This window comes from Globicephala melas, chromosome 8, assembly GCF_963455315.2.
Source record: "Globicephala melas chromosome 8, mGloMel1.2, whole genome shotgun sequence".
Lineage (NCBI taxonomy): Eukaryota > Metazoa > Chordata > Mammalia > Artiodactyla > Delphinidae > Globicephala > Globicephala melas.
Window position 1 is genome coordinate 78,142,929 of NC_083321.1, and position 14,017 is coordinate 78,156,945.

Consider the following 14,017-nt stretch of genomic DNA (forward strand, 5'->3'; position numbering starts at 1 on the left):
TCTGTAGGAATTGTTCCACATATAGATGTATTTCTGATATATTTGTGGGGAGGAAGGTGATGTCCACTTCTTACTCTTCCTCCTCTTATATCCCTTTCTTTTAGGAATCTGGTAATACTTAACCCAAGGAAAAAAATGTGTGATTTGGAGGACTAGCTGTAGGAATTCCTGAGATATTCTGTGCTTATTTTCTATCAGTTGACACTACTCAATCCATCACCTAATCAGAATCAAGTTCAACTGACAACCTCCCATCTTTTGGGTCAGAAAATTAATGTAGAGCTTTGCTAAGCATTTAGCTTTGAGGGTGTAAAGGTAAAACTTAACCAACAGGTACATGGTTGGGTTTCTAAACATACAACAGATACATATAAAGATGACAGGAAATTTCTACCAATAGGTTTAAGCCCAGTTGACCCATATACACAGGAAACACAAGAAATCTCTACATTTCTTTTATATGAGATCAGTGTGCACACCACTTGCTTTTAAACTTTCTAAGGAATGGTTCATTGTATTGGTCTATGCTTGGGGTGGGATTGGGAGGGTTGGAAGGAACACTACTTTCCTACTCCTGCTAGTTTCTTAATTCTTGGGGGATCATCTTTAGTGTAACACTTCCTTCATCTCTCTAGGCTCTCACTCCTCTCTTTGGTAGGTGGAATAACTTATTTGAATGGTGAATTTGGGAGCAGAAACTAGGCACATGTAGCTCCATCCTTGTTTCTTTCTCTTTGGGCTCCATGTAGTCCGTAGGCAGCTCACTTTTTCTTGGGGAGGCATGGTGCTTCCCATGACTTGTAAGTATAGCTCACTCTAGAATTTGATATTAGGAAGCTTTCTTGTCCACAGATATATTCTCCAATATAAGCCTTTCATTAATAAAGGTGGTATTTTACTCTCCCAACTGTATGTTATTTCTCAGTGGGTTCAGAACATGGGTAGGGATGAGGGATGCAGTTTATCAAGCTTCTCCAACTCCAAAGGTCCAGACAAAATAGAATGCTAAAGATTGGTTTAATAAATGTCTTCAGTATTTTGTTATTATAACAAACGTCTTACTTCTTCAAGTCTACAAAGCACAAAATATGTTTGAAGTCCAGTGAGAGTTGTGTTTACACATAACTTCCTGTAAAAAGAATCAGGAAGCTCAAAAAGCTGTTTGACTCTTAACTAGATAGATATTTAGAACTAGGACTGGCAACTTGATGTTAAAGAATAGTTCTATTCTCCTTTGAAGCAGAGTTCAGATTAAAAGACCCCTTGAGGTTTATTTTAGGTCTATGAATTTATTGATAACTGTAGTTTTTCAGCACATGAACAATACTGAAAATAAGCAAGTTTAAATTCTTATGATAAAACATCTCCACTCTTCCTGAATGTACATTTTCCTCACTGAGAGTAAAATCAGATGATGAATTTAATGGTTCTCTGCATTGAAACCAAGTATTGGTTTTCATTATTCGGGTAACGTTCTTTGCCTTAGGGTCATATTCAAATTGCTTTGATCTACGGAAGAAATAGAAGAATCCTAGAGAGAGAGAATCATGATTAGTTACTTTGCACCACTATACAATGATTCCACACTTTAAAATTTTATGAATATAGAATAACTGAACATTATATGGAGAGAAAAGAAATGTGTAACTATATAGATACATATATAGATACATTTTACTCTGCTCAGTCACATGAGAAATATTATTTTTATTTCCCTGAAAAAAAAGCCAAGGTATGAAACATGAGTTTCAAGGGCTTACTACCTTTCTAGTCAGACTGTGGTTTATGCCAGAGGTTCTCAAACTAGGTTTCAAAAATGTGTCTCAGAGAGGGGGAGAAATGTGAGTATGGCCTTGGTCCCTACCTCCGCATTTTCCTAGTGTTGCTCTGGTTAATCTGTTTTAGTTTTTGAGGTTCCATGTTAGATTTCACAAGAATAACAGATGGTGTTACTCAAAAACATGTTTAGACTCCTGCTTACTGCATGGTCTGGTTTGTTGTCTCTGAAGATATAGTAGCTGAACTGATGCATTAAATTGTTTGAGGTTCTTTTAAGACTATAGATTCCTGGATCTTACCCACAATCCTACTGCCTCAGAAACTCTAAGGGACTTGTAGTTTCATAACCCCAAGCTGTGTATATTAAACTATGTACATTAAGATTGAGAATCACTGTTCACTTCACGTGCTTAGTCATTTTTCACACTTAAACCTCTTCGGGGGTATCTTTATAAGGTATCTTGGATCAGTGATAGTTAATTTTGGTACTTTTTGCAGTTTTGAAATAGTATGACAGAGAATATAATTCAGAACTTACTATTCAGTTTTTGATAAGGCCTTCAGATTAAAGTTTATTATTATTTACATGTACTCTAGAGTAATAAAATGACATTAAAATTGAAACATTTAAGATTTCATGCTGTCTTATTTCACAGTCAGCAAAGTCTTCCAAGTATCCTTATAGTCAGGCACTTACCTTTATGTTGGAAAGCAGCATCCACTTGGAGACCAATTCCTGGAAAGTATTTTACCACCCTGTGTGGATACCCTTTGTCCATGGTTTGGGTAACTTCGTCATACCTGGAGACATGGATTTGAAAGGTTTTCAGGGGATCTTAGTTTTGGAGGGGGAGGGCTTAATTTTTTACTGCCTCCTTGGAGTCAAGCAAAGATGTAGAAAAAAAAAGTAGTCCTACTGGAAGAAAACGAGTTGGATGAATAATAAAATAAAAATGGCAAAGATTATGTTTGGTTAAATCACTTATAATGTCTTGAAAGCAAGGAATTATGAGGGGGAAAAGCCACATAATTTGCCGGATTGATGCTATTCTGTGGAACTGTTAAATCAAAATAAGAGCTCATCCTGGAGTTTCAAAGATTTTGACTAGATATGTTTGTCATTGGTGGTTTGGTTGGCATCACCAGCTTTATGATTTTATCTTTATTTTTTTAGCTTGGAGAAAGATCTTTGAACTGATTGAAACATTCTTTTGTTTGGCGAATGCCATCCACCTGAGATTGCCTTCAAGATAACACTTTAGGAACACTGTAGGTTAATTTTATTTTTGCCCATGTTAAAGTGAAGTTATCTGGATATTTTTTTCCAGAGTAAAACAAAGGGTCAATTGTCTGTAGACTTGCCTCCAGCACCAAATGCCCACAAAGAAGTAGGTTTTTCTTGTGTTTCGATCACAGACAGCTGCATCAATTTTCTTCACACGTCTTGGAAAGCCAAGTATATGGATGGATTTGGGATAATCTGGCAAGACCGCATATCCTCTGATCATCCAGAAGTTTTCACCTAGGAAGAGAGAAAGTGATTATCTTCTGATTTATTTCCTAAAGGGAGAAATAGCTGTCTTAAGAAGTTTGAAAATAATTAGATGCTTAGTTCCTTTCAGGTTCAATGCTTAGAGATTTAGTAATCTTATGTCTCCATTTATTCTTACTGCTTTCTTTAGCTACTTATGTCATTAACATTACACAAGTAATATATACCTATAGTTAGTAGTGTGCATACCCATGTCAATTGAATTCATTGTATTAATTCTTTCCAACTCTGACAAAACAGTCAAGTATATTTGGACATGTTCTCCTAAATTTCAGTACCCAAGTGTTCTCAAAGGCAAGTAATCTGGTGAAACCCATGTAAAAAGTAGGGTTGCTAATTTGAATATTAGATACCAATTGAATCTGAATTTCAAATAAACAATGACTAATTTTTGGTATAAGTGTATCCAAAATATTGCAAAGGACATACTTATACTAAAAAATTATTTTGTTGTTTGTCCAAAATTCAAAGCATCTTTTATTTTTATTTGCCACATCTAACAACCCTAGTAAAAAGGGAGCACAGAAGAGAAATGGGTTACCTTTATTTTTCAGAAAAAAACACTTTTTAGTTTTTGTTATACAGTTTTCTTTTCTCCTGTGCTGTTGGGATGGTGTTTATCTTCACAACCACTGAGAATCCTTGGATAGTTATTCTTTACGATAGGAACCTCAGGTCAGGGCAGAAGCCCTGTCTATTTTGCTCATTCATGAAGATTATATTCCTTGCACTAAAATACCCACTGAACAGTTCAGGCATCCAGAGGGAGAAGAGGAATAATGATGGGTAAAATTACCTTTAAAAACCAGAATCTTGTCTTTGGGGTTCTCATATGCAGCTTGAATATCAGCTGGCAGAGATGGCCAGAATGAAGAGATCAATTCAAATTCAACATCAGTGATATCATAGTAGATCCTCCATAGATGCCTGTGTTAGACAGAAAACCATACTTTATACACAGTGTATATATATCTATTTCAATGAAAATGCTGCAAACTGACACTTGTCCCTTATCTAATTGGTTGATATTTTCCTCAAACAATTTATGGCATTAATACAAATTTCCACAGCAAATTTAGATGGTTATGAGTTCAATTCTACCCTTTGGACTACCAAGGTCAGGACATGACTTTGTGCCCACTCTTTTGGGAACTTAGGGTAGCAAAATACCCATGGAAATCTCATAAATAGTTCTCAGTGTGCTCAATCACCTCATTTTTGCCAAAGCAGCAATTCCCAACATTCTAAACCAATACCAAGCCATCTAAGAAGAATTTTTTGGTGCTGATGTTTGCTAGAATAAAGAAATGTTATTATTTTTGCATAGCTAAATATTTCCTCAGATTTCCCTTCTGGCTGTAAAGTTCTGAGCCTATGAGGAGGACTTGAAAAGTCCATATAGTCCATTTTCCTTCCCATGCTGTCTACCCATCCCTGACAAGTGGTCTCTCAGCCTCGACTATTAAGAGCATGGTAGTGACAGCATGTAATTACAGTGCTACATAGTTGTGCGTGGCAGGAGTCTGATTTCAGATATTCTTTTCTTTTGCCCCTATATCCTTGTCAGTTGGTGTATGTCTTGATACTCTGTTCTGAAAATATGGTCATGGTATACATAATTGACACACCATGTTGCAAGTTAAGTGCAGTAAATTATACATAGTGAGAGAAGAGATTTCCTACCACAGCTAACACTGTTGATTCAGCTTCAGGGAAAGGTCTGTCGATGCGTATTTAACAATTGGCTCTCCAGGTAGGAAAAAAACCTAATTTTTATCATTTGATGATTTCCAGGGTGTAAATACTCCAACCATGGCCAGTTTCAAGCTACCAAAGTGATGTGAACCAGTTTACAAAATTCTTGAAAATTTCACAATTGGATCCTGAAATGGTATAAGCCACCTCCAACACACCATCAGGAGTGGTGTGTTATTTTAGCTAAGAAGTCACTGAAAGTAGACTCTGTTTCAATGGCAATTTAAAAATTTGCTTAAAAACATTTAAAAATTAATTTATCAAACAAGTAAGAGATATGTGCACAGAATAAAACATTCAAACAATATGGGCAGTTATAAAACGAAAAGTAAAGGCACATATTCTCACTACCCCCACAGCTCTCTTATCCCCAAATCTCTTGAAAAGAAAAATCTTCATAGGAAGTTGAGGTGTTTAAGGGAATGGGTTTACCTGCCTTTAAAGAACATTACTTCTCTGCGGAAAGTGGTGATAGCATCAAAAGTCAAATCGGGGTCACAGGCATGGGGTACAGTGGGTCCCTTTGGCTTAGCAGTTGTCTTAGGTGGACTTCCTTTGATGAGAAAAGAAATACCTTAGTGAATTAAGAAGGCATGTAGAAATACCTACAGAAGGATCTTACCCAAGAGAATATTTCTTCATGATAATATTTCAAGAAGTGATTTTTCTCAACTTCCTTCCTGTAAGGCTGTCAATTCAGTTCACATATATTCAGATTCGTTGCTCACCATAGATGGATTGTATTCCATTGATATCATCCTGAGAAAGTGGGTATTTGCTAGGATCCAGGGAGACATAATTTGGGAACATCAAAGCTGTTTGATCATTGGTGTGAGAGAGCCCCAGTGAATGACCAAATTCATGAGCAGCCACAAGAAACAAGCTGAATCCTTAACAAAAACAGGGAAAACATGAGTACATTAGTCATTCAGAAGGAGAATGATTGCATCTGAGATTAGGAAGTAACTGAGGGGAATGAAGAAAAGGCTTGCCAAACAGCAGATAATTCTTATAACATATTCACCATCATTTATCTGGGAAATATTTCAAGACTGATAATTGGTATTAGTCACATCATGGAGAAATATAACCCAGAGTTAACAGATGGCAGGAAACAGGTGTCTCAGAAATGGATAGTAGTAAAAAAAAAGAGAGAGAGAGAGAGAGAGAGAGAGAGAGAGAAGCCGCCAGTCTTTGGTTGTTTTTAGGCTGCTGAATGTGATCATATTTCTCCTACCTATATTATTCAGAGGTTCTCCATTGGCTGTAGGATCAAGTCCAAATACCTAAACATGGCCTTCCATGAACGAGTCCCTGCTTTTTTTCCCAGCCTCATATTTTATTTTCACATTCCATGAGCTAGCCATATTGAATCATTTGCATTTCTCGTCTATGCCATGTTCTTTCTAATCTCTGTGTCTCCATATCTCCATCCCTTCTGCCCAGCGTATTACTTTCTCACCCCCCTTTCTCCCCGCTATCCTATGTATTCCTCAGGATTCCCCCTAGAGCCATCTCCCTCATGAGGCTTCTCTTATTCCCCAGCTCCTATCCAGGTTGACTTAATTGCACCTCTCTCGGCTTCTGTAGACTCAGTGCTTAATTCTGTCTTTGCAGATAAGTACTGCATTGTCTATTTCTTTCACCAAGCTGTGTACCCTTTCGGTACAGGGACCATGTCTTAATCATCTTTTATTCCTGGTGACTGAGAAACTGCTTAGTGATGGTTGCTGGATATCCAGGTTTTTATGTGGATGATCGAATGGTTAGCTGTGCCTCCTATACAAGACCATAGTACTCTGTACTTTACCACACCAGAAGTTATACCATGCATGGTTGGACTTGCCTTTTTATTTCTCTGTCTCTCCCACAGTCTGTAAGTTTCTAAGTATATAAAAGACTGTCCTTGGAGTTGCAACTAAGCCTATGGACATGAAGGAAAAGGCTGAGCCTTTTGTTATGGCGCTTTGTCCAGTGATGTTTGCACAAAACGAACATGGAATGGCAAAAAATTATTTCATGGACGTTCATGCTTTTCTGCTCTGGCTTTTGCTGCTGGCAATATCACTGCATGTGCTTTTGGACGGGGATGGGACAAGTGACTCTTTAAAAAAGTAATTCAAACTCAGATCATCTGAATGAAGTCCAAACATTTATCGTGGCTTTCAAGACCTTCTATAAAGGATTCTAATCTGAATCCTATTCACCATTTTAGCCTTCTGTTCCACCACAATTCTAATACTTGGGTTGGTTGGGTTATTCTGTCTAGAACTGTTTACTCCACTTTGTCTTCAGAGTTCCTGCAGAGCCTTCAGGTCTCAGGTTTGGCATCACTTCCTCCCTGACCTCTGTAAATGGATTGGAGTTTATCTTATGTGCTCCTATTACATTGCCATAGTTCCCTTTATCCCACGGTTGATCATACTAATTTTAATTGCCATTTGGTAGAGTGTGTCCTCTAGACTGTAAACCCCTGGAGGGCAGGGTCTATGTCTTGTACACTATTGTATATTCCATTTCTATTGCAGAGCGTGAGTCAGAGTAGATGTTGAGTAAAGATTTGTCGCGTGACTTCATTTATCAAATATTTGTAGAGTGTCTCTCATGTGCTGACAATATTATAGGCTGTATGATACTGTAGAAAAAAAGACAACATTGCTGCCTTCTTGGAGATGTGACTAAATGGATACATTGATACATAATACATGAGTACCTTTGTGAATAGTTTTTCCTTCTCCTAGAAATCACTCTATCTAATCATCATCATTATCATTAATACTAATAATCACCAACATAATCATCAGTGTCAAACACTTTCTGAATGTTTGCTAAAGGCAAGTGCTTTGCAAGGTGTTTTCACCTTTATTACAGATAACATGTGTCATCTTCCTGCAGGTAAGGTCTGCCAAGCCACAGACCACTGCTCTTCTCCATCCCAACACTGCATCTGTAGCGGTCTCTGAGGTCTGTTTCAGTTGTTTAGTACATATGTGTGCGTAGAACATTTACATTCATACAGGCTTGACACTGACCTCACTTTGGGAGATTCTCAGGAAAGCCTCTCTATGTGCACAAATTCCTCTGACATCACCACGCAGTGACTGTCCTTCCCTTAGGAAACAGTGGGATTAGCAGATGACGGTTGTCTATTGCTTTTAAGGAAGTTACACTAAGACTTTTGTGCCCTTTCCATAGAGAGAGCTTACATATACGTAAAGAAGGTAATCATATATTATACATTATTGCCAAATTTTCTATTTAAAAAATCTGATTGGAGGTCACATATGCTTGAGATTTTATGTTTTTATTAGAGAACAGGAAGGCATTTTCCCTTCTACATCAGTGAGGTAAGAGTTATATGATTGGGCATCCCCCAGGGCCAAAAATTTCAAAGCTGAGGGAATGTAGCAAAGTAGTTAGAAGATAACCCATTTTAGTATTGTTGCCTGGCTATCCACCCATAACTTGGTGGAGGGCTATATTTATCCTCTGCTTTGCTCAAGCAAGTTTTGCCAACTTGAGGCCCAGATCAAATTGGACTTTTTTGTAATCGACCCCACACATCCCCTTTGGCTAGGGGCCTGTTGCAGTATGCGTAATAGTAATTTTACTACTAAGTATTGGAATTAATAGGGATAAAATGACAGTGAAACTTTCATATCTACCTCTAGATATGAAAGTAAATCCTGGCTGACAAAGTGGAGTCATTCTGACTTTGGTGAGCACTAAGATATTTCCTATAACTGCCTGATTGGACATATCCACACTGCCTTTAGGCCAAATCCAGAGAAATATTGGGACATGTTTCAGCAGGAGATACAGACATGGTCCATTCAACTATTCTGTTGTTTGGGTCATGGTGTCACCCCACCCCTTTCATTTTCTTGTCTTTGATGTAACTCACGTGGCAGTGGCAGCAACCAATCTCAGACTTCCCCGGTACCTGAAGTTCAGCCAGCACTGAGTTCTTTACCCTCTTTGTTTCCTAGCTCTTGGAAAAACAATTACATCACATGATCAGACTTAGCAAGGAGTGGCCACGCATCATTTTGAGTCACTGGCTTTCAGTTTTGCAGAAACTGTAAAACTGACCCACAGACTGTCTGGAGTTACTTGGTCAGGACTGAATTGTGGCCTTGCGTACCATCCACCAGAGAGACACAGCCTCCACTTTCCTGGGACCTGGGAAACCAGATGCCAGACCCAAGATGACTGTAGTCAATGATAGAAAAAAAGAGTGGGAGAACCCGAGAGTCTACTCAACCTGCTCCTTCATTTGAGGCACATATTTTTACTATTGTAAAGTTTTGTTTTTTGTTTGAAAAGTAATAAAATATCTCTTATTTTAGTGCCAGGGAGGCCCATGAAAAGAAATAAAATCAACCCACTTAGTCTGAAGAAGTAAGTCAAATATAAAGACCAGGGTCTAATACCTTGGCAGACAGGCAAGAGCTAGAAGAGGTTCATGCATATAAACAGACTTCCTATGGGCCATGAACCCACACAGCATCCTTCAATCACTAACTTAGAATCACCACCTCCCCAGAGTCTTCTTTCAGTCCTCAAGCCAGAGATGACTTCTGCCATGGGTATAACAGACAGCACAGTCTGCCTTGTATGGTGGTGAGTGGGTCTAGGCTTTATACATCACACAAGATCATGAACCTCTGAAGAGCTGGAACTTTTCGAGTACAACTTTGTGGTCTGTACAACACCTTGCACAGTTCCAGGCACATAGTGGCCCTTCAGGCATTGTGGGTATATGAATGAACATCTGAGTAAAGGAAGAATGTTCTGATCATAACAGGATTAGCAACCTTATGAAGATGTTGTGTGGATAAGGCTCTGAACTGGACAAGCACAATGGTTTGAACAGACATTGGACACTTTCATCAATGTCATCTGGAATATGAAAAATCGTAGGGAAATTAGGAAGTAAAAAGCAACTAGTTGCAAAACTATTCCTTTAGGAATTTGTATGAATAACAAAATTTTGTTCATAAAGAAAATTGGGCTCACCTGCTCCATCCTTGGTCCAGTTTTCATCCTCATCAAAGTGAGTGTCTCCACCCAGACCCAGACCAGGAGGAAAGGCATGGCCAAGGACTCCCAAGGGGCCATCAAAATAACGAGGACACCAACCATGGACTGAGATACAATTCATGGGGGGAAAAAGGATCAGCATCTTCAAAGCTCCTGGGATGAAAATAGCCATATAGCTTTCTCTGCTGAAAACCTTACCTCGGGTCCTAAAGGCAATCATGATGTCTGCAATCCCTTTGGAAATCTTGGTGAATATTAGTGGAGTAACTTTGCTCCACACTTCTAAACCTTTTTGGATAGCCTCATCCACATCAGCTCGTGCCATATCTGGAGTGTAGTTTATGATTCTTAGAAATTAACAAAAATATATCAATTCGTGGTTATACATACATGTAAACACATACTATGGAAAGAAAATAATTTCTATGTCATCAATTATATGCGGCAGTAACTTTTGGTACGGTGCTATTGCTACATTTGTACACTACTTTACTATTTAAATAAGGTACTTTTACGTATGCTATATAATTCAATCTTTCATTTGCCCTATTCATCAGGTTGTATTATCACACTTTAACAAATGAGGCTCAAAGAGGTTAAATGATTTCCCTAAGATCACATCTTAAGTGGGAGATCATTAATCTCATGTATGTGTTTGCTGTGTATATGACTGTATTATAAATATCTTCTAAAAAGAATTGAGATTTATTTTCTCAAACGGCTTGTAGAAATCAGTCTTATGCATGTGTCATATATTAAGAGTTTCACTTGAAAGCCACAAAGAGTTTGTTACTCAAGAAAATATCTCCCTTAATTTATATTCCCTATCTTGATAAACGTATTTTTATCTCAATCCCTAAGGCTCAGTAAGATGAAGGAAGAACTATCAGAAAGACTCTTTAGGGCCAGCCAGGAAGGCTCTAGAGCAGTGGTCAAAGTCACTGACTCTATCTCAGGTCACAGGTGCACTTCATCTTCTTTCTGCCAATAAGCCAGCTCCCTGTCCTTGAGATGTCTGGGGTCCACCTTAGATTTGACAATCTGACTCACACACCTCTGACATGAACTGGTTGTGCTCCAGGGTCTTCCCATTTTCCCTTGAGCACACTTCATTTGTACCTTTAAGCATCTGCAATCAGAAGGCAGATCCTGGTCCTGAGCTTTTATAGAGGTGGCAGAGGCTAGAGATTAGAGCATATCTGCCAGAGCCAGTCTGATGAGTCTGTAAAATGGCCTATGGTAAATAAGCTTTTGTTTCTCTGTGTTTAAGGTGGTAATAGCAGTGATGCCTATGTCACAAATTTCTTGGGAGGATGGAATAAATAAAATCTATCAAGTGCTGTGCACACAGGAAGTGCTCGGTAAAATAAACTATTATTATTTTTGTTCCTTGGAGATTATTTTCATGTTCCTTTAGATTAGGGGCAGTAGCATTACCTGTATGTGAGATTGTATTTCTTCCACCCAGGGAGAGTGTAGCCATACTGACCCACATCAGGCACCCCACACCTGGGTGTCTTCATGATCTCAAGAGTATTTGAGTCCAGTTTTCCAGTCACTGTCAATCCGAAAAATGCTTGCATTTCACGAATTTTGCTGTCTATGACACTTCTGTTCTTGCTTTGAACAAGATGACTCCCTTCTATTTCAAGAGAGTAGAACTGGTTGAGATATGCCTGACCAAAAAGACAAAAAAAGGCACAGACTACAGGAGAGCAGATCTCCATCTCAGGAGAAAACAAAATTTTCTGCAATCCTTTTTGGCAGTAGGAGGGAAAAAGGAAATAAGTAACAAGGGAAAGGAAGGAGTGAGAGAAGAAAGAAGAGAGGAAGAAAACAAAGAAGAAAGCAAAGAGTCACCCTGTGTTTTCAGTTTTCAAGAACTCATTGAGCTATGTGTGACCAGAACTGGCTAAACCCATACAGCCCACGAGACTCCAAACTTCCACAGAAGAGAAGCAAGCTTCTTCTGTGTGTTAAATTATCTTGTGTCTTACATATTGTTGCTGTTACTTTCATTTTGGTGTTTCCTTGAATCAAATTCTAGAGGAGATGTGATTATCCATTTTTCAAATGTAAATAATTTCACCAAATATGGCAAATTGGACTGATTTTTACAGGGAATCTCCAAAACAATGTGTTTTTCATACATACAGGGATAAGTGGCTCCAAAATATAGTTGGGTTCTCCTGGTTGGTCTTCAAATGCTTTTATGGAGACCTCCATTCTTTCAGGGCTGACCCTTTCTACTCTCACTGTCTCTTCACTTGTAACTATTGCTTAAAGTTGTAGCAAATCCTTCCTGTCCTCCACCCGACCCCTACTCTCCACCCCTCAAATTTCCTTGATGTCCTTAGAGCCAAGGAAAGGAAAAGCAGCTCCTCACAAGAAAGTTCAGGACTCTTTGGTAGGAACTAGCTGTCTTTTTAAGTCCCAATACAATCAATAAAGTAAAAGTTTTATTGATAGTCATTAATAACATTTATTGAGACAGTACCTGAGCCAGTTGCATATTTTCTTCATATTCCATCTTTCGGTCTGTGGGAAATGCAGAAGAAAATGTTACAAGGACCAAAACTAAAAGAAGCCTCTTCATTCTTGTCTCTCTTCAGTTGAAGCCTTGTCCTGTTTGCATAGAATTTAGAAAATAATAGTGAGACGTGGCGTGAGTTGACTTGTATCATCCTTTGATTAAAAACAGAAAAGGACATTTGCCATGGGGTGTGTCATGATATGCTTTTTTTTTTCTTAGGGTAACTTGATTTTGCAATCATGATCTACAATTGTTTGGTAAACACAGTCATTGTTCATTATTGAATTCAAAATAATATAAAGTCAGCCTCCAAGTTACTTTTGTCCTTGCAAAGTTGAAGGTTTTCTTATCCATAAATTCTTGAGAGTTTATGAAATAATCTTCCTTTGAATGAAAGCCCAAAATATTTGTATAAAAAGATAATTTTCTTTGTAAAAAAATTTTATCTTTTTTGAAATCACCTGTTATGTTTGCAAAATTGTAATTTGTTGCTTTTTCTGAGAAATACAATTTCATCTGTTGTCTTGCTCTTGATACAGATACTTTCTGCATTCTAATAAACAAGCCATGTCTGTTTCTCAAAAAAAAAAAGTATGGTGTCATGAAAAGACAATTGATTCAGGAATCAGAGTATCCTAATTAACTGGGTAAACTTCAGATGTTTACCAAGCACTTTCTATTTTCCTGTCACACTAAGATACTGTTCCAATCTTGTTGGAGAATTCAGACATATACAGAGACTAATGCCGGATAAAATGACAAAAGTAGCAAAATGCATGTGAAGATTCTAGAGACTGAGAAGGGTCAAAAGGTAAAGAGATCACTGCAGATGTGTGTGGCCTAAAGGCTTCAAGCAAGTGGAGCTTGCACTGGCTCTTGAAGAACGTGTAGGAGATTTGGTTTTCACAGCCGAAAGGAGAAGGCATATGAGTGGAGGGAGACCACAGGAAACAGGTACCATGGCGGAAATGAGCTGTAGGAAATCTGTCCTGACTGGAGCAAATATATGTGTAGATAGCCATGGGAAATAGGGATGGAGGGTCTAAGAAAGTGTGCAAGGAAAATGCATGTTTCTAATCTTTTCGTATCTAGAATGCCATTCATTCCATCCTCACACTTGACTGAGAGTGTTTCTGGTTATGGAATATCAGGCTGAAATAAATCTCCCTTAGAATTTTGAAGTTACTGTTCCATTGTTTTCTAGAATCTAGTATTGTTGTTGAAAAGACTTTGATTCTTGATATTTTTCTTTTTTCTTCTGAAAACTTTTGAAAGTCTCTTTAACCAGATATTCTGAAGTTTTATAATGATGTCTCTTAATGTGAGTCTTTTTGCATTAACATTGTTTGTCAGTA

General features: G+C 38.0%; 1 protein-coding gene across 1 annotated transcript; it reads right to left on the minus strand.

Moving 5' to 3' along the window:
• Positions 1–1,289: 1,289 nt before the first annotated feature.
• Positions 1,290–12,725, minus strand: MMP27 (matrix metallopeptidase 27). Its single transcript, XM_030835584.2, has 10 exons — positions 12,627–12,725; positions 11,567–11,805; positions 10,328–10,476; positions 10,106–10,234; positions 5,815–5,976; positions 5,519–5,639; positions 4,128–4,258; positions 3,142–3,301; positions 2,477–2,580; positions 1,290–1,531 (listed from the first exon to the last, which is right to left on the minus strand). Exons 1-10 carry the CDS (start codon positions 12,723–12,725, stop codon positions 1,290–1,292), a joined length of 1,536 nt encoding a protein of 511 aa, XP_030691444.1.
• Positions 12,726–14,017: the final 1,292 nt, after the last annotated feature.

Bases quoted from the DNA above. Each gene is read 5' to 3' on its own strand.
- MMP27 (XM_030835584.2), bottom strand. From the start codon at position 12,725: ATGAAGAGGCTTCTTTTAGTTTTGGTCCTTGTAACATTTTCTTCTGCA. The intron at 5,977-10,105 runs GTGAGCCCAATT...GTTTTTGTTAAG, and splicing joins CTGGACCAAGGATGGAGCAG to GATTCAGCTTGTTTCTTGTG. The intron at 2,581-3,141 runs GCAAGTCTACAG...CCATGTCTCCAG, and splicing joins GTGGGCATTTGGTGCTGGAG to GTATGACGAAGTTACCCAAA.